General features: G+C 47.7%; 1 protein-coding gene across 11 annotated transcripts in view; it reads right to left on the bottom strand.

Moving 5' to 3' along the window:
* The window catches only part of Phactr1 (phosphatase and actin regulator 1), a 500,641-nt gene that overhangs the window by 24,504 nt on the left and 454,638 nt on the right, over positions 1–21,499 (bottom strand). For 7 of the 11 annotated variants that reach the window (XM_048799804.1, XM_048799806.1, XM_048799805.1 and 4 more), the window contains 2 exons: positions 17,995–18,245; positions 16,018–16,174 (listed from right to left, as the gene is read on the bottom strand). In XM_048799804.1, the coding sequence (XP_048655761.1) occupies positions 16,018–16,174; positions 17,995–18,245 (408 nt within the window). The remainder of the gene's footprint in view (positions 1–16,017; positions 16,175–17,994; positions 18,246–21,499) is intronic. The other 4 variants (XM_048799807.1, XM_048799810.1, XM_015494022.2 and 1 more) reach the window with 1 other exon arrangement.

The following is a 21,499-nucleotide window of genomic DNA, read 5'->3' as shown; positions in this document are numbered from 1 at the left end:
GCAGAACAACTCAATACTGATAATCCACACACCCAATTCTGTCCAGCAATTCCAGCCCAATTCTATCCAGCTTATGAACAACTAGCCTGGCTAGCAGAGCTATCCCACTGGGGAAGATGGACAGGCACCCGGAGTCCCATATCCGGCCTGCCTCCACTGACCATAAGGTTAGTACAGTCTTTACTTTCCCTCTCCACGCCCGAGTGAGTGTCTCCTACAACAAATGGTCTCAGCAACACTGAACCCGACTGCTGTGCTGGGAGCACAAATGAGAACGAGATAAGAAAGTCCCTGGCAAAAATAACTAGAAAGCATGGAGTATTTTGGGTAGCTTGAAAAAGACCCCTTCCCTCCAATAGATAAATAGGTTACACTTAAGAGAATGTTTTTGGCCTCATTCTCTAGAGGCCATGGCCCCAATGCAAGGCCCCATGGCTACAATAGGGTACAGTGAGATGAAAACCAGGGAAAGCCTTGTAATAATTCTGGTTGTGTCCTGTGGAAATCAGTTTTGAAATAATGATGGGCCCGTGTGTGTGCCTCGGACCCACGAGAAGGTGATCTAAAAACTGCACAGTGAACACTTTCAATAGGATTAGGATACTGGACGTGAGCCCCACACCAACTGTGGGTGAGATTTCACTCTGAATAATATCCGAGTGGTAAAGCAAAGGCTAAGAGAGTGAAGGTAACCAAGGAACCCACTCATTGCAACAGGCTCTTTTTTAAGAGAGTGATCAAAATGAATGCCCAAATCAGGTGCTGCCGAAAGCTAAAGAACACAGGGGAAATAATGTGCAATAGTCTACACTTCAAAGAGACCAAGGAAGTCTGGTCACCTATAGCCCAACTCAGCTGTCAGTCAGTCCATCCGTCTGTCCGTCCATCATACTCCATGTGCCAGACTTTGGCCTGGGCCTTCCACGAGAGCTGTGTGTTAGAGCAACATCAGCAAGATTGACTGTGCACAGACGATATGACAACGTTCTGCCATCAAAGATGCGCCGGGCTTTATCAGTAGTCACTAGCCTGTTCCCAAACACTAAAATACAGAATTTAGGGTTTGCTTTGCCTTTCTCCTCGCTTCCAACAGACAGCTTTACTGGGTACCCAGGGTGAAGGTAACAGTCTCCCCACGAGGACCACGTGGCTTTTCATCACCTTACACTGGAGTCTGCAATGTTTATGTGATCTGGGGACAGGTCAAGGTCAATGTCAAGGTCAAGGCAAGACTAACACTGACGCACCTGTACTGCCCCTGACCACCACTCCTCATCAGACCAGGAACGACAAAACACAGGCTCAAGTGTTAACTTCTAGCTGCTCTTGACAGTCTTCCTACAGCATTTTGTCGGCTTTCCTGAGTTCTGCTACTTCCCATTTCCTGACCCAGTGGTCCTCAATCCTCTAGCACATTGAGAATCACCTGCTTTACTTTAAGAAATACCCACGGGTGGGCCACGTTCCTGACAAATTAAATCAGAATATCTGAGGGTGGAACTCAGGCATAGGTTTTTATGCCTGATGGACACAACCCCTTTATTTACTGATTTTTATGTGGTGCTCACACATGCAAGACGAGTGCTCACCACTGAGCCACAACTGCAGCCCCCGATGTGATTTTTACTGTGTGTCTCAAAGCAAGTCCTGCCACTGTCACACGGCACCGGCCATCTTCTTTCTCTTCTGTTTTAGCCCCTTCAGCAAGGTCATCTGATGACCCCTAGTCACTGCTACTACCCAATGAGGGGGCACAGATCTTCGTGTTGGGGGAGCTGGCCTATCTCAGGACAGGATACCCCTGTGGGACCCAGGATCAGTCCACACACCTGCCTACAGCTGCCTGTGTCTCCACAAGAGACCTGCTGCAGGCTCGGGCAGGAGCGCCTGCTACGAGGGGTGGCTGGCTGCTCGTGTCTTAACCTGACTCTGTCTGGTATCCCGTGCTTGCTGTCCTTCCTTCTGTAAAGACTATTGCTCCTGAGGGACGCAGAACTCTGGGGCAAGGATGAGTGGTAGGACAAAGAACAAGCTCTGGAGCTCACTAGTGAGAGTCACTGTCAAGGTTAGGCTGAAGGGCACAGCCCAGAGGATACAAAAATGTCAAAATTAATCAACCAGCTGGTAACTCTCAGGGTTCCAGGTTTGCCCCATGCCTCTGCTGTGCTGGGCCTCAGTGCACAACACACACAACTGCCGATCGCTTCCCAAGACAGGCCAGGGAAGGAAAGTCAGGAATGCGCCCCAAGATGTCTCCCCCTGGACTCTGCCTGCAGATGTCATCTGGATTCCTTCTAGGTACTAGGGAATATGTGTGACTCATGCTTTTAACGTCACCCTACAAAGGTGACTCTCTCATCTTGGGGCCACCAGCACTTCCCAAGGAGAGGCTGAGGGTGGAGGGGGAGGTGGAAGCCGGATGGGAGGGTTGTGGGCCAGGGGCGGGGCAGGAGTCCCTGCCCTTCCTCCTCATTCAGGGCCTCTCTACCTTCCTTGGAGCCACTCAGGGGCTTCTTCTTCTGAGTTCCTATTTCAGGAAAATAAAGTAAAATAAACTCAAGTTCAGATGAGATCCCATGCTGTTTAGAAACCTGGGAATTCAAACTTGAAAACTCCACAGGGGTCTCACTTCCTCTATTCTTTCCAGGTCCCTGGTGCCACAATTTTAAACTTTCATTTTTAAATCAATAGCCCAGTAGCCCAAAGGGCTGGTATAATCATGGTTATTAATTTCTGATTGCTCTCCTGTGGCCTGGCACTCTTTTCACAAAACACATTTTCCTCTACCTATCCCAAAAAGACCCTCTCCCCAAACTCTTCCAGCAACGTGACAGGTTTTAGAAATTTCTGACCAGTCTGGATTCGCATTTTTTTTTTTTTTGCAATTTTTGAATATTTCTTTCTTAATTCTAAGGCGATCTAGAGAGAGGGAGTTTTAATGGGCTTATTCATTCAGAATAGGGAAGAATCTTTCTATATGGGAACGGGAGGCGAATGAGGAACAGATTGGAGAAATGAAGAGGGTCAGGAAGGGTGAAAGACACTTTATCCTCATCATGTAAAAATAAATATAAGGGATTTCTTTCTAATTCCTTCAGTTTATCTGTTCAAGGGCTTGAGAGATTCCTTGAGAGGAGGAATGTTTCTCAAATAGGAGACCCCCAAAGAGACCGAACTCCTACACACGTCTGCCACAGGACAGCAGCTGGTGAGTATCAGTCGTAGGCTGTCACCTCTCCTGTGGCTTTTTATTTCCTCACTTCTGGTCACATCAAATGCAGCTCACACTTCCATCCCCCACACCCTCCCTCCCCCGGTCCCCTGTGCCCTTTGATGCCTGAAGCCAGACTGATTTCAAAGCCACAGTGAAGGAACACTTGGGCAGATTCCATTAGCAGCCTTGTGCCTGTGACTGAAACGTCCCCCACAGGACACGCCACGCCAGCAAAACCGGCTCCCAAGGCGTGACATCCACACCTGTCCCCTTCCTGGGGGGGCATCCCTCCCACGCCCTGGTCCAGCCCTACCTGTCTCCTACAAAAGGCCACCGCCCTGCTGAGCCTGTCTGGCAGCAGAATCCTTCGCACAGCTGGCCGGACACTGGGCCACTAAGAGCCCAGGCCACCGCTCCTGCGAGAGGCATGTGCACTGGAAAGGGACAATGACCCACAGGAATGCAGAGTGTTCTCAGCATCTGCTTTCTCTGGTACATAGGCAAAAACTTTTTTTCTTTCCTTCCTTCCTTCTGTCTGTCCGTCTTTCTCGCTTTCTTTTTTCAGTACTGGATATTGAACCCAGGGGCACTCTACCACTGAGCTATACAGCCCTTTTTATGTTTTATCTTGAGACCAGGTCTTGCTAAATTGCTAAGGCTGGCCTCAATCTTCTGATCCTCCTGCCGTGGCCTCTCGAGTAGCTGGGATGGCAGGGACGTGCCACAGTCTCTCTTCATAGCCGTGTGACACCCAGTGTTTGGCCACCTCTCAGGAAGTTAGAGGTCTGAAGTTCAAGGAGTCTGGTCTCAGTACCTGCCTTGCACTCACTGGCCTTGCTCCCTCTGGTCCCACCTCCTCCTGTGGGCTTGGAATCTAGTTCAGCTGTAAATCCAAGGTGACAGTTGTCATCCTAGTTACTTATGTTCAGGAGCAGCCTGCCTGGCAGCCTGCCTGTGGCTTACCTTTGTTAAGGACAACACACATCTGCTGCTCAATCAGACTCCCTCTCACCCTGTCCATCAGGACCCCCGTCCCTTCTTTGCTGGCCAATGGCTGAGCTGCTTCTATGGCACTTGGTTGTCCTTGGAGTAGCTTTTGGAACGACTCAGGTAATAAATCGAGTTTTAAAAACTGGACTGTATCCCTGGCATAATTTATATGCTAGATGGTGCTTCACGGGCAGATTTGGACTATACGTCAAAGTAAATGGAATCATTTTGATGATTAGGGAAATAAGCACAAAGAAGATAAATCTAATTTCCCCCTCTCATGGAGATGTTTTAAGCAGATACATTTCCTGAACGGGCCCACCATCAACACTGTGATGGGGTTGATACCTTCTCTCAGTGTCCTCAGCCTCGGTCCTTCATTGTGTCATTCCTTTCCTCCTCAAAGGACCAGACGTAAATACTTCCAGGTCACATGCCCTCTCTTGCAACTTCTCTGTCTGCCATTATGGTATAAAAGCAGCCATAGATGGTGTGGAAATGAAAGACCGCTGACTGCGTTCCAATAAAACTTTATTGGCACAGACAGGCAGCCTGTCTGGTGTGGTGGTGCACACCTGTGATCCGAACCACTCAGGAGGCTGAGGCAGGAGGACGGCAAGTTCAAGGTTAGCTAGGCGACTTAGCAAGATCCTGTCTCAAAATTAGATAGAAAGAATGAAAAAATAAAAGAACTGGAAATGCAACTTGGTGGTAAAGAGTTTGTTTCAGTCAGAGTTTTCAATGCTGTGACTAAAAGACCTGATCGGAACAGTCTCAGAGGAGGACAAGTTTATTTGAGGGCTCATGGTTTCAGAGGTCTCAGTCTGTAGATGGCTGGCTCCAACCCTTGGGGCTCGAGGTGAGTTAGAACATGGTGGAGGAGTGTGGCAGAGGGAACCAGCTCCCATAATGATCAGCAAGCAGAGAGAGACTCCCCTTGCCAGATATAAAATACTACCCCAAAGCCATGTCCCCAGAGACCCACCTCCTCCAGCCACACCCTATGCATCTTCAGTTACCACCCAGCTAATCCCACCAGGGGATTAATTCACCAATTGGGTTAAGGCTCTCACAACCCAATCATTTCACCTCCAAATGTTCTTCATTGTCTCACATGTGAGCTTTTGGGGGACACCTAATATCTAACATAACAGTGTTCATACCAAAAAAGACAGGTGGAAGACCAACACTGGCCCTCAGGCTGTAAATTGGGGCCAACATGTCAAAGAGTGTCACTCATGCCTGAGAACTGTCTCCTTGAAACATCAACCAACGGGGTCACAGCTTACTAGATGTAAATGGTTTGGTCCCCAGTGCAAAATGAACTGGGTGACTCCCCACTTGGGGTAGTCCTTAACCCTACTCAGAAAGATGTACTCTGCTGGGTCCTTCAACACAGAAGACTGAGAAGCCCAACAAGGTCAAAGGTTACAAAGAGTGCTTCTGGGGGGCCGACCACAATCCCTCAAATCTCTAACACCAGTGCAGCCGGAGCTGTGGACTGTGGGTGGCAATGGCCTAACTTCTTACCCCACTCCGATTCGTCTTCATCATCATGCACAGAGCATCTGGAGGATGTCCTGTCCCACTGGCTTTCTGTATTAGCATACTGTTTTGGTAACCCCGTATTCTTCATCTCCTCTGTGTTGAGGCCCGACCTCCTCTGAGGCTGGTGCCCTGCGCAAGCATGTCAGCCCACGTCAGGATTAGACTTTTGGTGGCTCTGCAGCTGTGAGGTCCTCCACTAAGGAACCTGAAAGCATGTTCCTTTAGAAGGACTGCTCGCCCATCTTTCAGTTGGCCTCACAATGACACTGTACCCTAAAATTACCTGTCCAACAGGCGGTTTGAAGAACTGGATAGAAATTTTAAAAAAAAATTATGGTTCAAAAAATGTTCCACAGTTTTACAAATACCTCAGTGTGGTTGACCTATAAATAGATATCCACATCATCCATGATGTAAATTTATGGTACATTTTAACTGATTTCTTCGGTGGCCTAAAGCTGACACTACGCAGTGGCTTTTTTTGTTGGTTTGTTTCTTTGGTTTAAAATGAATGGGCTGATTTTATTTTTGCCCTGACCAAGTTAATTCCTTCATCGTTTCCTCTGGGACCGTGGCACTGTTTGCTGACTACGTGATGAGGACCGGATTTCACGGGCCATAGCCCCCACGGCTCTGTTGATTATGGCTGTGCAGAGAGGGCAACTTGACTGAGAGCCAAGGCAGAGCCGGCAGGGACAGGCTGGTCGGGAAGGTGCCAAGGATGTGTGGCACTGACACGGAGGGCTTCAGGAAGAAGCTGCCCACTGGGGGTCCCCAGGTACGGTGGTGGTACCTACGGGCTCAAGGCGGCCATGCTGGGTCTCCACTGGAATGGGATGCTGATGAGGCTCCCTGGGGGTAGCATCAAATTTGCTCAGGGCAGTGCCTCATATGGCCTTCGAATGCACGGAAAGATGAAATGACATCTTGGCATCTTTTAATTAAGAGAGAATGTAATAAGTACAACACTAAGACAAAAATCCTAACAGTCAAAAGCAGGACCGGATGCATGGCAGGCCAGTCTCTTTCCACTACGTTGATGACCCGTTGGCACCCACTGGTGATCTGTCTGCCGACTTCTTTTCAAAGGACCTAAAACGACTGCCTGTTTTGAAATACTGTTGTTTTAATGATTCAGTGGGCATAGAGCATCAAATTTTCATGATCTCACTTCCTAAAATAGAAGTGTATTCACTTCTGTTTCAAAGGGATTGCTTTTAGAATCACAGAGAACAAGGTTTTTCCAGCAGTTGTATCTTTGGATGGTTTCTCCTGTTTATATTCTATCTGAAAATTACTATTCAATTAGGCGTATATAGGTATTTTTTGAGGCTATTGTAAATATCTGGGCATTCTAAGAGGAGTGAAATGAACATAATGCAGACAAATAAAATGAATTACTCTTATTAGCATTTTGCATGAGATTTGAGGTATTTTGCCAGTAAACAAAAATGTACAGGGATTCATGAAAAACAACTGCATTGCAAATTTTCAGTGGTAATCCAGTTCTGCTAGTTAAATATTCAGGACCATGTGCGAGCTCTGTGTAGGAGCTGCAGAAAAATCACACCCAATCAAAGCAAAGTGGAGTGTGAGAGAGAAACAGCCTATAGACCATGGAAATTACTCTGGAGACTGGAAATACCAACTTCACCACTGAAACAAAGAACGGATTCTTAATAAATATAGATGATTGTAGATCTATTTACCATTTAAGAGAGAGAATTGGGCTGGGGCTGGGGCTCAGTGGTAGAGTGCTTGCCTCACACGTGTGAGGCACTGGGTTCGATCCTCAGCACCACATAAAAATAAGTAAATAAAAAGATACTAAATCCATTTACAACTAAAAAAGGTGGGTGGGGTGAATAGAATCACTCGATAGGACAACTCTACATAAGGGTACCATTTTTGGGATCCTTCAAAAATACCTGTTCAGTCTTCAAGAGAGCAATAATAATGATTGGTATTTTGGGGTGGTGCTGGGGATCAAACACAGGGCCTCACACGTGCCAGGCACAGCTCTTCAAAATTATCAATGGCACCCTACTGAGCCATGAGGACCCATCATCAGAGATCTAGATGAGGGGACATCTCTTGCTCTCAATTGCACATTTAATAAAAATTTTCTTTTAACTCCTAAAGTGGGATGAAGGGGAATGACCGTGTCCATGAAGAAAATCTAAGTATGGAAGAATCCAAAGATTCCTTTTTCATGGGCCTTTTGATTCCTAAAACTATTTCTCAAAGACTTAATTCAAAACTTCCACTTTCAGTCATTTGTTTTGCTTTCTGAAATCAATTTTCTTGGTTCTTTCCAAATGGAGAAAGTCAACTGAGAAATGTGATTTGCAGTGCTTTCTAGCAAATAATTGGCCTGTTTCTTCCCGTGAGAGGTGAATGCTTTTCTTCCTTTTTTGGAGGGATATTAATTTTTAACAGTGGCTGGTGCCAGAGAACTTGGTTTGAAATCCTAATCCAGCCACAAATTAGGTGAACTTGGTTAGTATCCTAATATCATCAGCCTCAGTTTCCTTATCCATAAAATTAAGAATATCAGACACAGTGACGATAAGTTGTCATTTAAGTTCCTCCAGGTGTAGCTGTGAAGTAGGGGAAGAAACTCACCAGTGGCCTCCCATGGGGCATAGGTACAGACTTGGATAGACAATAATTTCTGAATGAGTCAATCTGAAGGTTAAAGCAGACATTTGAAGTAATGTCCTATGTGACAAAATGGCTTGTCAACCAAAGTTGGGGCCACACTTTAGACACTTCCTAAAACGATTTAACTCACAGTCATTTGTTGCCCCTTGGTGAGTTCACAAGTGACTGAGAGACCCACGAATAAAAATAGGAGAGAAATAACAAGCTTGTGACTGCTTTAGTTTGCAAGTGGGTCAAAAGGGTGTAGGAAAGAAGAAGAAATCATGATACTGCAAGACAAGTGGCCTAACCACTCAAGTTGAAGTTGTTCGTATGAATGCAGAGGTTTGAGAAATGAAACTCTGAACCAGATTTTTAGATAGTCAGTGTTTAAATCACCCAGGGCCCTGCCCCACACCTATTCTTCTAGAAATATTTTAAAGGAAAAGAGATAGTATGGAAAATAATCTAAAATAAATTCAGCCCCCTCAAAAGAACATGCTCCAGAAGAATATGTCCCTGCCTCACAAAATTCACCATTAGCATCCTAGACTAGACCAGAGAACCCTGAGTAGCTGAGCTGTACCTCTAGGGCTAATAATGATCCAGGAGCCATTTAAATGACACCTGGTACAGTGTTGGGCATACACTGGGTGCTCATCAATACCATCAGATACCAGCAGTTCGTTGAACATGAGGTCCGTGGTCTCCCCTAGTAACTTGTATCTCTGGAGAATTAATCTTACACTCATAAAACAAACTCATTTTTTTTTCCCAGCTGTAATGTAGCTAGTTTTTCCTTGAAATAGAAGCTATGCTAATTTGGTGTCCTTTTTCCCTCTAAATGAGATAATTTTGATTCCCATCCATCACTTTACTAAGCTGGACCTCAGGAGCAAGTTCACTGGGTACCCATGCACTCACTCCAGGACCAATGTTTCTGGCAATCCACATGACACACTCCACGAAGACGAACCACGTGCCCTGCGTTCCAACCACCGATTGTGAAAGGTCTCTTAATCAAATCTCTTTTACTTGTGATGATCTCTTTTATATGACTGCATGAACCATTGAGTAAGGAAGACCCATGGCCATTGTGGGGGGGCAGTGAGGTGTGAGGACACTTTACATCCACTGAATATTCCAGGGCTCAACTATGTTTTCCAGCCTCCCTGCCAGTTACACTGGGGTCAGGAGCCAGGTACGGTGGCACACACCTGCAATCCCAGAGGCTTGAGAGGCTGAGGCAGGAGGATCGTGGGTTCAAAGCTAGTCTCAGCAACAGCGAGGCCCTAAGCAACTTAGTGAGACCCTGTCTCTAAATAAAATACAAAAGAGGGCTGGGGGGGGGTGGCTCCATGGTCGAGTGCCCCTGAGTTCAATCCAACACTCTAAAGGCCAACTAAAATTTTTCTCAGCAGAAAATAGAAAAGCCCCGGATTTAGAAGATGTGCTTCTCTTTGTCACTGATGCTCTCTAAGATGATGATCTGAGCTTCTTCACCTACCAAGTGGAAGTCCCAACAGCAGCTGCCTTGGAAGGCTTCAGTGAAGATCATTAGACAGGTGCGAATGGGAGAGGATTTTATCAACAGCAGAGGGTCGTGCAGCTAGTTTTCCTTGAAATAGAAGCAATGCTCATTTGGGGTCTTTTTTCCATCACCCCAAGAGGCAGTCTCTAAATGTGGACAGGAGGATTCTACTTTCATTTAGCCAAAGAGCCCATGAACCAGAGCCTGCCTTTCTGTGTTAAGATAACTAATAAAAAAGAAAGTTATGGATTTGCTCAATAATGATAAGAAGAAAATCACCAAGAGCCAGAAGGAGGCTGTGAGCAATAGGATGGTCTTTGAAGTCTCCCCTTCATCTAATTTCAGAGAAGCCCCTGAAAATGGCAGCGTAACGGAAGTCCAGAGATTCATCCCTTCCTTGGTTAGTCTAGAGGTGAATATGGCTGGGCACCCAAAGTAGGGAAGCTGCTGGAATAACCAGTCCTTATAAAAAAAAAAAAAACCAAAAACTATGAAATACAAAAACAAAAGATCCACAGTCCCCAAGGACAGCCACTTTCTTTTTGAAAAACCTTTGCAAGTTTTAAACACTGACACCGATTCTGTTCTCACTGGGTAAGAGGCAGCACTTCTGCCCACCTATTTATTACCATGGCATTGAAACAAAAAATGCACAGGTGGCCAGGGCAGCTGGGAGCCCGGATGCAAACATGCTCGGAAGACGTGGCTTTGTTCTGTGACATCCTGGATGGCACTTGCAGACCATGAGTCCTCTCCTCCTGAGACAGGTGTGTGCACGTGCACACACACACACACACACACACGTGCTACAAATGTACATGCACACACACATGCAGTCAGGACTCAGGTCCTCCCTCCTGATGGCAGGATGTCAAGGGTTAATCCTTCAATGCATTCTTAACAGCTGGAGAGCTGGAGAGGGCAAGAGGCGGCCAACGTGCCTGCCAGGGCTCTGAGCTGCTCATCCCCCGTGGGCCACAACCCCCACCTGGGTTTTTAAAGAGGATTTTCTAATGTGTGCAGAGAGCTCATAAAAGATGTCCCGTGATCTGAATGTAGCTTGTTCCTCGATGGGTCCCCCTGCTTGTAACACAAATGCCACGCTGCTCAGGAACTACATCGAGTCACACTCATCCGGACTTGACGTGCTCCCTCATGAAGGTTTCATGTGAGGTGTCATAATCCCTGGAAAAGTCCCCCCAACCGGAGCCATTCCCACTCAGGCAGTTACCAGTGCCCTCTTTCCTTTCCTCTCTAAGCTGTGTCCCATTTCAAGCCAAGATAATAACGATGATGAAGATGACGATGACGATGGAGGACAAAACTGGAAGGACCAAATGTACACGGAAGGTACTCCAAACCTTTCACTCCAGCCTTATCTTCCTCCCTTCTCTCTCCAAGTGGAGAAGTCACAGTGATGTGTATCCAGGCACCCTCAGTCAGTCCAAGCTGAACTGAACTCACAGAGCCTTTGATTGGTATTCCTATTTTTAGAAAGTGTTTTCTCTGCAGAACAAATTATCTAGCACAGGGAGGGGCCAGCTCTCACTTCGCATCAGACCTTAGATTCCTGGGGGAGATGCTGATTGCCACTTTGGAGCTAGGTGCTGCCGTGTTGGGCTGAACAGCATCAATTTTCCCAAACCATAAACACGACGCCAGCCACATTTGGAAGTCAGAGTTACTGTATTTTATTGCCTGGGCTATGAGCATAAAAAACGGGTTTCAATTTTCTCCCTGAACGGTGCATTATGATTGAAAGCAGCACACGATCCTCTGTACATATTGTTTTCTATGCAGTGGAGTGATGACGGTGTGTACTACTTAGAGGTCTAATATAAACATTTAGGATACTTTTTTTCTTTCTAGAATTACTATTAAGTCCTAAATGAAAGAGGGTATCCGGGCTAGGTCTCACGGGAAGGATCTGACCTGTCCACTTCCCTATCTCACTCTCTTGTGTAAACACAAAGACTGGGGCAGCTTTTGCAGTGGCCATGATAAGCAAGAAGAAGAGAAGCAGGTTGTGGCACTTTCTAAAGGAAGGACCCACATCCCATCCACCACTGGGGGCTCAGCGATTTCCCAGAGCTTCAGAAAAGATCACAACACCAACCCTGCCAGGCGCTTCACCCCGGCTCCTGAGCCCCAGGCTCCTGAGAGTCAAGGAGAGGTGAGCCGTGGGGCCGTGTCCATCAACCTCTTCCTCCAACCCCCCGCTGCAACTCCTCAGGGTCAAGCCACACAAACAAGCACTCTCAAAATAAACTGGATCCTACAGATGTTAATTCCAAATTGCTGCAGATACACACATGGGCATGCTCCCATTGACGGTCTAAAGTGCAGAACACTGCTGCTGTGCATTCACAGAGACTTCGTGGACACTCTGTCAGTAGGATAAATCACGGCTGTCAGGTCTGAGATTGAAACCATGGCGCCCAGGGATGAGCCGGGGTCCTTGGGCTAAATTCAGCCTATAAATGTACTGTTTGATCTCTCTAGTGGCTATGGTTTGGGTAAGTATCCTCAGGGGCTCAGGTGTTAAAGCCTAGTCTGCAGTCCACGGGGGCGGTGGAAACTTTTAAGAGGTGGAGTCCAGTGGGAGGTCTTTGGGTCACTGGGGATGTACACTTAGAATAGATTGTGGGACTTGGGTCTCTTCCTCTTCCTCTCTCTTTTTGCTCCCTGGATGCCGTGAGGTGAGCAGCTCTGCTTCACCACATGCTCCCTTCCATGATGTGCTACCTTGCACAGGCCTGATGGCAATGGGGCTAATAGAGCATAGTCTGAAACCTCCCGAACTGTGAGCCAAAATAAACCTTTCCTCTTTATAAGTTTATTATCTCAGGCATTTTGTTATAGCAATGGAAAGCTGGTTAACAATAATAGTTTTTAAAAATTGGAGTTCTCATTTTAAAAATTGAGATATATCTCAGAAGAGCTGACAAATTGGCCCTTCATTTCTTCAAAACGATAGTCGGGGATTGAAACTGAATAGTGATGGCTCCTTTTACATGGGGGGTTTCATCTCACCCCAGCTCCCCACATTCATCATCGATAATCTTCTTACTGCCTGCTTCACTTCTGTGCAATGTCTGTGGGTCCCCATATGCATTTGAGGCCATGGTCCCTTTTCTTGGTAGACCCACTTTATGTTTATCCAAGGTTGATTCTGTCTCCCACAAATTTCTATGTTGAGAGCAGAAACCCCAGCACCACAGAATGTGGAGACAGGGTCTTTACAGAGGTCACCAGGTCAAAGGGAGGACATGATGGTGGGCTCTAATTCAATATGAATGTGGTCCTTATTAAGAGGGCCACGGGGACCCAGAGATACGAAGACCAAAGGCAGAGACTGGAGTGATGCATATTCAGAGCCAGGCAGGACAGGATACGCAGCAAACCAGCAGACGCCGGGAGAGGGGCTTTGACAGACTCCCTCCCACAGTCTCCAGAAGCAAGCGGCCCCACCGACACCCAGATCTTAGACTTCCAGCCAACACCACGACGCTGGGGTGACCAACTGCCCTGCAGTCTCTGCACTTCACTGACGAGAGGTCACTGGAGGGGAAAGTCCTGCTCTCCCGGCCGTGAAAAGTGACCCTCAGACCAGTAGACGCAAAGTGTGTGGAGAGCTCCACCCACAGAAAGGTGAGCACGTGCCACTTCTTCATTTACAAGAAAGAGACAAGCCCTGCGGCCTGAGGTACCACACACATAATAACACCAACACAAAGAACCAGATTTATAAAGAACAACACAGACTGAGCTTAAATAGAAATTCTACTTCTTTCATCCGCAGTAGACAACCCTGTTCACCCTGGGGTTCTCCGTACTGTCCTGGAGTGTGTATACATAAGGGGCAGAAGCAGTGCACACCCTCCTGGTCACCTTCATATCTACTGCAGTCCCCGCTTCCCCAACAGTGGCTGTATGAAATAGATATTTGTTATTAAAAAACCAAGTGACCTCTCGGTAGAGATTTAGGAGAATCCGTCCAACAACATCAAGCAGATACTTTTGGAAGAGCAAAAATTCTTGCATTTTTATGTAGAAACTGCCTCAACACTAGAAGGTTCTGCAAAAACTGACATCATTTTTCTTGGTGTTTCCGTCCCCTCCTCCTACCTTGGGATTCTTTGTGGAATGCTAGGCTATTTTTTTTCTTTTCTTTTCTTATGCTATTACAACTGTCAGGCTAAGATTGTGGCTTCTGTCTTGCTCACTCCATGAGGACTTGCAGACTTGGCTACGTGCTTTTCCAAGAGCTGAAGGTTTCCAGTACTTGGCGGCTGCCTCACGCGGTCAGAGAATGCTACAGCCTGGCCGCTTCAGAAATGCAAACCCTACAACAGATTTCTACATTCTTTGAGTTCCCTTTTGCAATGATGACACCCACGTTTTGCACGTGGTGCTCAGATGACCTAGTGCAAGCCCCAAGGAGGGCCAATAGCTCCTAGAAGCCAAGCTGCTGATTCTAGGATGGCTCTGCCTGTCATGGTCACTCTGGTCCCTGGCTCTCTCACTTCCCCTTCAGTCTGCCCTGGTTTCGGGATGAGGGTCAGCTTCTGGAAGCACAGGAGCTGAGATCTCATTCTAAATGAGATCATCCATAAAACTCTTTAGATGTGAATCAAACATGACTTTGGGGTGAGATTTGGTCTCTTTGCCTGATTTATTGAACTCCACCCAACCTCAACCTGCTACATACTTGGACTTCTTTAATCACGGCCCCTGTCAGAGTCTCCCCACAAAAAAGAGACTCCAGTTGAAAGAGTGAACACAGATGATACGGATTCAGAGAAGGGGGCCAACTCAGTGCTTTGAATACCCCAAAGCTGCCTTTCCACCTCCACCTCCACCTCGGTCTCTCTCTCTCTCTCTCTCTCTCTCTCTCTCTCTCTCTCTCTCTCTCTCCAGTCGGCTTGTCTTTTGCTATTAACCATAAAGAAAGAAGGTTGGGAACGGAGGCCTCCTACAGGAAAACCTTCAGTGGATTTTAGGAATTCTAAGCAGTCTTTCTGCTTTAAAAGAGAGAGGGTTGAGAAATTCCAAGGACAAAGTCTTGAATACAGAGACTGTTTTCTGGTCATGGATGGTCTCTATCTCTGACGCCTCCGGGCTTGGTGGCCATGCCTGCCAGGTCATGATGGTGGTGCGTGTCCAGGCATGGGAGGCCAGGGGCTGTCTCTCTTTGGAGTATGCTCTGGAACCATGTCCCTTTCCACTCTGTCAGTCAACACCAGGTGGCAGGGCCGACGGAGGACAAGCATGTGTCAACCTCACTCATCTGCCACGCCTCCCACATCTCTCCTGCTCTCTCTCCCTCCACCCAGGAAGCTGTGCTGGGCACCAGATGTGCTGGCATCTCACTCTAACTGCAGAGAAGTCTTCCATTTGCCTCCGATATGCCTGGGGCTCTGCATGAACTGCAGCAAAGGGAGGGAAATGGGAGTTGAGGGGCAGGAGTCATAATCCAGGATGCCCACTCTCAGCAGGTGGAGCTGAGCATGGGGGAGGACGGCTAGGGTCAGGGTCTGCGCCTTCCCTTTCACCGAGCCCCCTAAGGGGAGCTCTATTTGCATTTTGTGTAAACTTGAGTGAGCTGGGTCAGGAGGCAGCCCAGAGCCACACTACCCACCCGTCCCCACCCCCAGCAATAAGATCTGGTTGTATGTAGCCTGGGAGAAGAGACCCCGGGAGGCCAGGACCACTGTCCCCGAGCCCTCTGGAGACCTGAGAGGAAGGGTGAGGGGCATTCGTGGGAATTTCAGTCCAACAGAAGGAGAGTCCAGAGGACTAAGGAGGCATCACCACCAGCCACGTGGCACCGCGGCAGAGAGTGGCTGATTTGATCGCTCCGTGTTTAAGCAAACCCCACTCCTATGACATTTCCAATATCTGGCTGAGTAAAGAGGAGGGACAGTAGAAGCAGCTCTGGGGACAACATGGGAAGCTTTCCATGGGCTTTTTAAAGCAGGAAGTTATTAAGGGGCACAGGGACTGGCTGCTGGCTGGGACCATAGGCTTCTGCTAACATCCGAGTAGCCGGGTCCTGCTGTCCGGGGGGCAGAGGGTGCTGCTGTCTTACCTGGTTAGCTTGGTGCCGATCTGCTGCCTCAGCTCCAGCCTCTCCTCGTCCGTCTGCCTGGGCAGGATGTTCTTTTCCTCCAGTTCTCGCTTGGAGGGCCTGTTGCTGAGTTTGATGGCCAAGGAGTCCTTCCTGCAGACCTTCATGGCCAGGGAGCCTGCAGCGGGGAGAAACGGGTCAGTTCATGCGCCCAGGGGCCCAGCGATGGGCCTTGCGGGCGGTCTGCCACAGGCAGGAAGAAACACCCAAAGGGCTGAGCACCTGGGGGGCGAAGGCCTCGGTTCCCCGTGTTCCCGCCATGACCACCTCTGCGCCCAGCACTGTGGCTGGACATGGTGAGTCACAGGAGACTGTGACAGAGCCCCTGCCCTCCGGAAACGAGGAGGAGCAGGGACAAGGGCCTGAAGAAACTAGAGCAAGGTTCACGGAGGAGGTGCTGACCCCAGGGGGAGGAGTGAGATTGCACCCGGCGGCAGGCACAGGGGCGACGTGCAGGACGGGAGCTTCCCGGGGGCAGAAGGGGTCAGCTGCCCTGGAGCTGGGGCAGTGAAGGAGCATGAAGCTGGGGACAATGTGGGGCTTGTGGGGGCCGGGGTGGAGGTGAGGACAGCAAGGCTGTCACTGTTTACTCCCTTTTAACATACGGGCTCCTGAGCAGCCAGGGCAGGGCTTCCTTAAATCTGGGATAAATCTGTGGTTCTGAACCCCGTGTGATTTTTCTTCCCAGGGGGACATCTGGTAAAGTCTAGACCAGTGTTGGGGTGGCAGTAGGAAAGCCGCCAACCATCCTTCAGTGCAGAGCACAGCCCAGCCCTCCACCACAAAGTACGACCTGGTCCCAACAGTCAGGAGGGCAAGGCTAAGGAACCCTGGCGCAAAGCCTCCCGATGTCCGGACACCACCAGGCAAACAGGCCGAGCAGCTGCTTCTGGTCATACATCACCGGAGTCTTTGGCTGCTCCTCTCTGTGAAATGACTTGCCTCATTTCAGAGCTCATCAGGCCTCTTACCCAGTCTCAAATGAAGCTAGCTAATGAGAGAGCGAGAGGAAGATACCAGCAAGTCTCTCTTAGGTTTCCAAGGCTGGCCTCAAACTTGTGATCCTCCTGCCTCAGCCTCCCAAGTCACTGGGATCACAGGTGTGCACCACCCTGACTGACAAGCTTGTGGATTCTTTTGGATTTTATTTAGTAATGCTTTTCTTCTTTCATCCTCCACTGGTTTTGGAATACCATCCCAGGATGTGGGCAACTTCCCGCCTTCATTTATTTATCTGTAAAATAGGGGCAAATGGTGTCTATGTCCTAAAGCTGTTGTAACATGTTGCTAAGAGGATACAAATCTTAGCAAGTTTTCAGGCACACCGTATTTACTCAATAAATGTTTGCTATTATCACAAATTCATTTATTATAAAGTTGGCCAAGTGAGAGATTGTACTCACATCACTGACATTTATTATTCATGGCCAGAGTGATAGACTTTTGGCTTTTTCTATTTCTTCTCTTGTCTCTTAGCATACTTAAAGGTCTTAAATGACAAATTTAAATTCAGGATTTTAAAGTTGGTGAGGTGTGTTTTCACAAATATCTGCTGCAACCCCAGTGGTCAGTATTTGTGTCTTTTCTAGGAGGGAAGAGACTTTTAAGCCTCTCCCTTTCATTCTGAGGGAAGTGTGGTATCCTAAGGGTGTAACCAAGAGAGCCACCTAGGAGCCATCTAAGAGCCACCTAGGAGCCATCTAAGAGCCACCTAGGAGCCATCTAAGTGGTGTTGCAGTATTCAGAGCTTCCCGGGCACTTGGAGGCCACCTGCCCTCTCGTGTTACTGAAGAAGCACAGAGGCTCCCAGAGGCTAACTGGGCTCCCCATGAACAGTCAGTTCACAGCAGACCCGGGACCCCGGGACCCTCGGGCAGCTGGGCCAGCTCCCCAGCACCATGCTGCCCGCCCCCGGGAGGAGGGCCCAGATGCACGTACTGGTGTACAGGGAGCTGTCGTCCTCTTCATCCTCCTCCTCCTCCTCCTCTTCTCTTGTGTACAGGCAAGAAGAGTCTTCATAGTCCGATTCATGAGGCACATTTTCTTTATTGTCATCACATTCAATCACAACAGTTGGCACTTGTCTTATTTCCGGAAGGCCCATAGGTCCTGCTTTTGTGACACCGTCACTCGAGTGCAAACCAGAGCTGTGGTAAGAAGTGGAACAGGGGACTCGCTGCTCGGAGCTGCTGGAAGAGAAGGGGGGAGGAGGAAACGTGTGTTAGCTAACTCAGCCAGGAAAGGCCTTGGTGCCATTTTAAAATCCAATTCCCTGGTCCCCAGAGACAAGGCGTCCGCCAGCTGATGTAAATCTAAATCCATTTCTACAGATCATCGTTTCAGGACGGCACGGTTCCCTGACCACCACTGTGGTAGCGGCCCTGAATAGGAAATAAGAGTCCCATTTCCCTGACGACGGTCACGGAGGCACAGCAATGTGGATGGATTCATGGCCACCGACCCGCACACTTGCCATCCGTTAACATGGAAGATCTGATGGGTGCTCACCACAATTTAGGATTTGTAAGAAAGGAATTCTAATTCTGCAGATATTTCTGATTCAGATTGATATCTCCAAGAACCCAAGGAAGGTTCGTCTGCAGCCTGTGTGTCTCTCAGGGGAGGGTAAAGGACTCCCCCACGGTGCAGCCAGAGTTCCAGAACACAAAGGCAACCAGCGAGGCACTAGGTCTCAAACGCTCTGCAGGGTGATGGGTGGGGACTGTGTGTGGGAGAGGTGGCTTGGAATGCTGGGTATGGGATGCAGAGAAAGACAAAGAGCTTCGACGACAGAAGCCTGGAGACCCACTTGTGACACCAGGCAGACGTGGTCAGGAAAAGTTCTCTCCCAAGGATGGCATCAGGTGGCAGCTGCAGGCAACACTAACCTGTTCTTTTGTTTGTTTGCTTTTGTAGGTGAGTTGTCTAAGATGGATGATGATGTTCTCAGAGCCGACTACGATCAACTGTACTAAGATCAACTGCATTTTTCAATTAAAAAAAGGTGATAGCCAGGCACAGTGGCACACGCCTGTAATCCCAGTGGCTAGGGAGGCCGAAGCAGGAAGGATCGTGAGTTCAAAGCCAGCCTCAGCAACTTATCGAGGCCCTGGGCAACTCAGTGAAGCCCTGTCTATAAATAAAACACAAAAGAGAGCTGGGGATGTGGCTCAGTGGTTAAATGCCCCTGGGTTCAATCCACTGTATGGAAAAAAAATTAAGTATGATACACTGATTCTTAGAAAATTAAGAAATACATATCACTGAAAATGAGGAAAATAGTTATTTTCATAATACAGTCTATCTGAGGATCCTATAGCAATTTAGAATCCTTATAATGACAGACTTTGAAGCTCAGCAAGAATAATGAGAATAGGGAAACAGAAATACATAGTTTTCTTAAAATATGTTCTTTTATTTTTAGTTGTAGATGGACACAATACCTTTATTTTATTTATTTATTTTAATGTGGTGCTGAGGATCGAACTCAGTGCCTCACATGTGCTAGGCAAGTGCTCTACCACTGAGCTTCAAGCCCAGGCCACATACATATTTCTTTTGCCATTTTTCCCAGGGTCAGGGATTGAACCTGGGGCCTCATACATGCTAGCTAAACACTCTGCCACTGAACTGGACTCCAGTTCTATTTCAGATTCACTGGAAGTGGAATTTCTATCCTCCATTTAAAGACACTTAGAACACCTAATGTATCTTACCATCCCAAAGTGTTGGACACTCACAAGAAAACAGACTGTGAGGTTATTTACACCATCAGTAAGTTTTACATTCAAATATTTTATCCAAAAGAAATCATATGATGTATACAAGCCTGAGTTTTCTTTGAAGTTTTTAGTTACGTTTTCTATTATTGCTACGTCTAATTCAAATTCAATTAACTTTCCTCCTTTCACTGTTTCTAAAGAGTTGTTCTTCTCTTTTTATCTCTCACGTGACTCCACCACGACACAAACAGAAAATCCAGTTCACGCATTTCGCGCTCTGATGTTCAAGGCAGCAAACTCAATCAACTTAGAAACATCAAACCTTCAACCACAGACGGGGATAAAAGCACATATTTAGAAAAAGTGCAGCATCCTATTACATGGCTGGAGGAGGTCCATTCCCCAGCTAATTCATAGCAAGGGTGATGGGGGGAGGAAAGAGGAGCACTGAGAGATGTCCTCTGGGACGACTGGACAGAATATCTGACACTGGCATCTTTATTTATTCATGTGGTGCTGAGGCTCGAACCCAGTGCCTCCCACGGGCTAGGCCAGCGCTCTACCACTGAGCCACAACCCCAACCCCAACCCGCCTCTGCCCCCTCTCTATAGCTGAATTAACAATGGTTCCTATGCAGGCACAGATCTTTGAATATAAAAATGAAGAGCTGGGAATGAAAAACAAGTGGAAAGAATCTTTCTTTTTTTGGGGGGGGGGGTAAGTTGAAAGCATGACTCCCTTAAGGCAGAAATCTCCCAAAGAAAAGAGCAATAGTTTGCAGAGGAAGGTCAGAGGCGCATCCTCGCTGGTGGTTGGTGATAAAACAAGAAGCTGTGGTTTCTCTTCCTCCAGCTAAATATGCACGTGAGAAATGTCCTGGTGAAATCCGTGAATCTGTACCATTCATACAGGTGGTAATAAGCTCATATTATAATTATCTATATTTGTAATGAAAATAAATAAAGATAAAATGTTTAAAAAGAGGGGAAATTCGAGACTGTCTTGAATAGAAGGGGATTGTATGGAGGAACCAGCTGTTTTGGGGGGGGGGCCTCAAAAACGTGCTACCAGCCTTGTGACACAGCCATCAGTCATGGAGGCAAAACCCGCCTGGTGGGGGTGCTCCAGAAACTGTTGGAGACCCCCGGCCAGACAGGTCCTCTTCCTCAAGTGTGAATCTAGTATAAGCTAGAAGGCCTCATTTTCGTTTTGGAGAAAGATGGTGTTTCCCAGGAATCTAGGTGAATCCATCAGAAGGGTTTTACAATATTTTACTAACAAATATCCATTGAAGGTTAAGTATGTGTCAGGAAAGATACTGAGAGGAAGACCATTCCCAGATAAACCCACCCATACAACTACGGAGAACCACTCGAGAGACAGGGCGGAGGAGTGGGCTCAGGACGAGGTGAAGGGTTATGCTGGGATCTCCTCTGGAGGAGTCCGACAGATGCAAGTCCATGTTTTGCTATTTACAAAATTCTTGACATGAGGCAAATTATTCAGCCTCTCTGAGACTCAGCTTCCTCAGTTGCAAAACTGGGTGAGTCATGCCTTTTTAATAGTGCTGGTGCATGTGGACTATCCAGTTGGCATGACCTATGAGACCCCCATTTAGTTATCGAAATGGCCTTCAGAAGGTCAGTGGCCGTCCGTTCTCCAAACTGCTGTCAGGGCAACTATCTAAAACCTGGATCTAGTCGCCTCTGGGGTGAGGACT

Source organism: Marmota marmota, unplaced genomic scaffold (genome assembly GCF_001458135.2).
Source record: "Marmota marmota marmota unplaced genomic scaffold, marMar, whole genome shotgun sequence".
In the NCBI taxonomy this organism is placed as follows: Eukaryota; Metazoa; Chordata; class Mammalia; order Rodentia; family Sciuridae; genus Marmota; species Marmota marmota.
The sequence above is the reverse complement of the archived record's forward strand: the minus strand, read 5'-3'. Positions and strand labels throughout refer to the sequence as shown.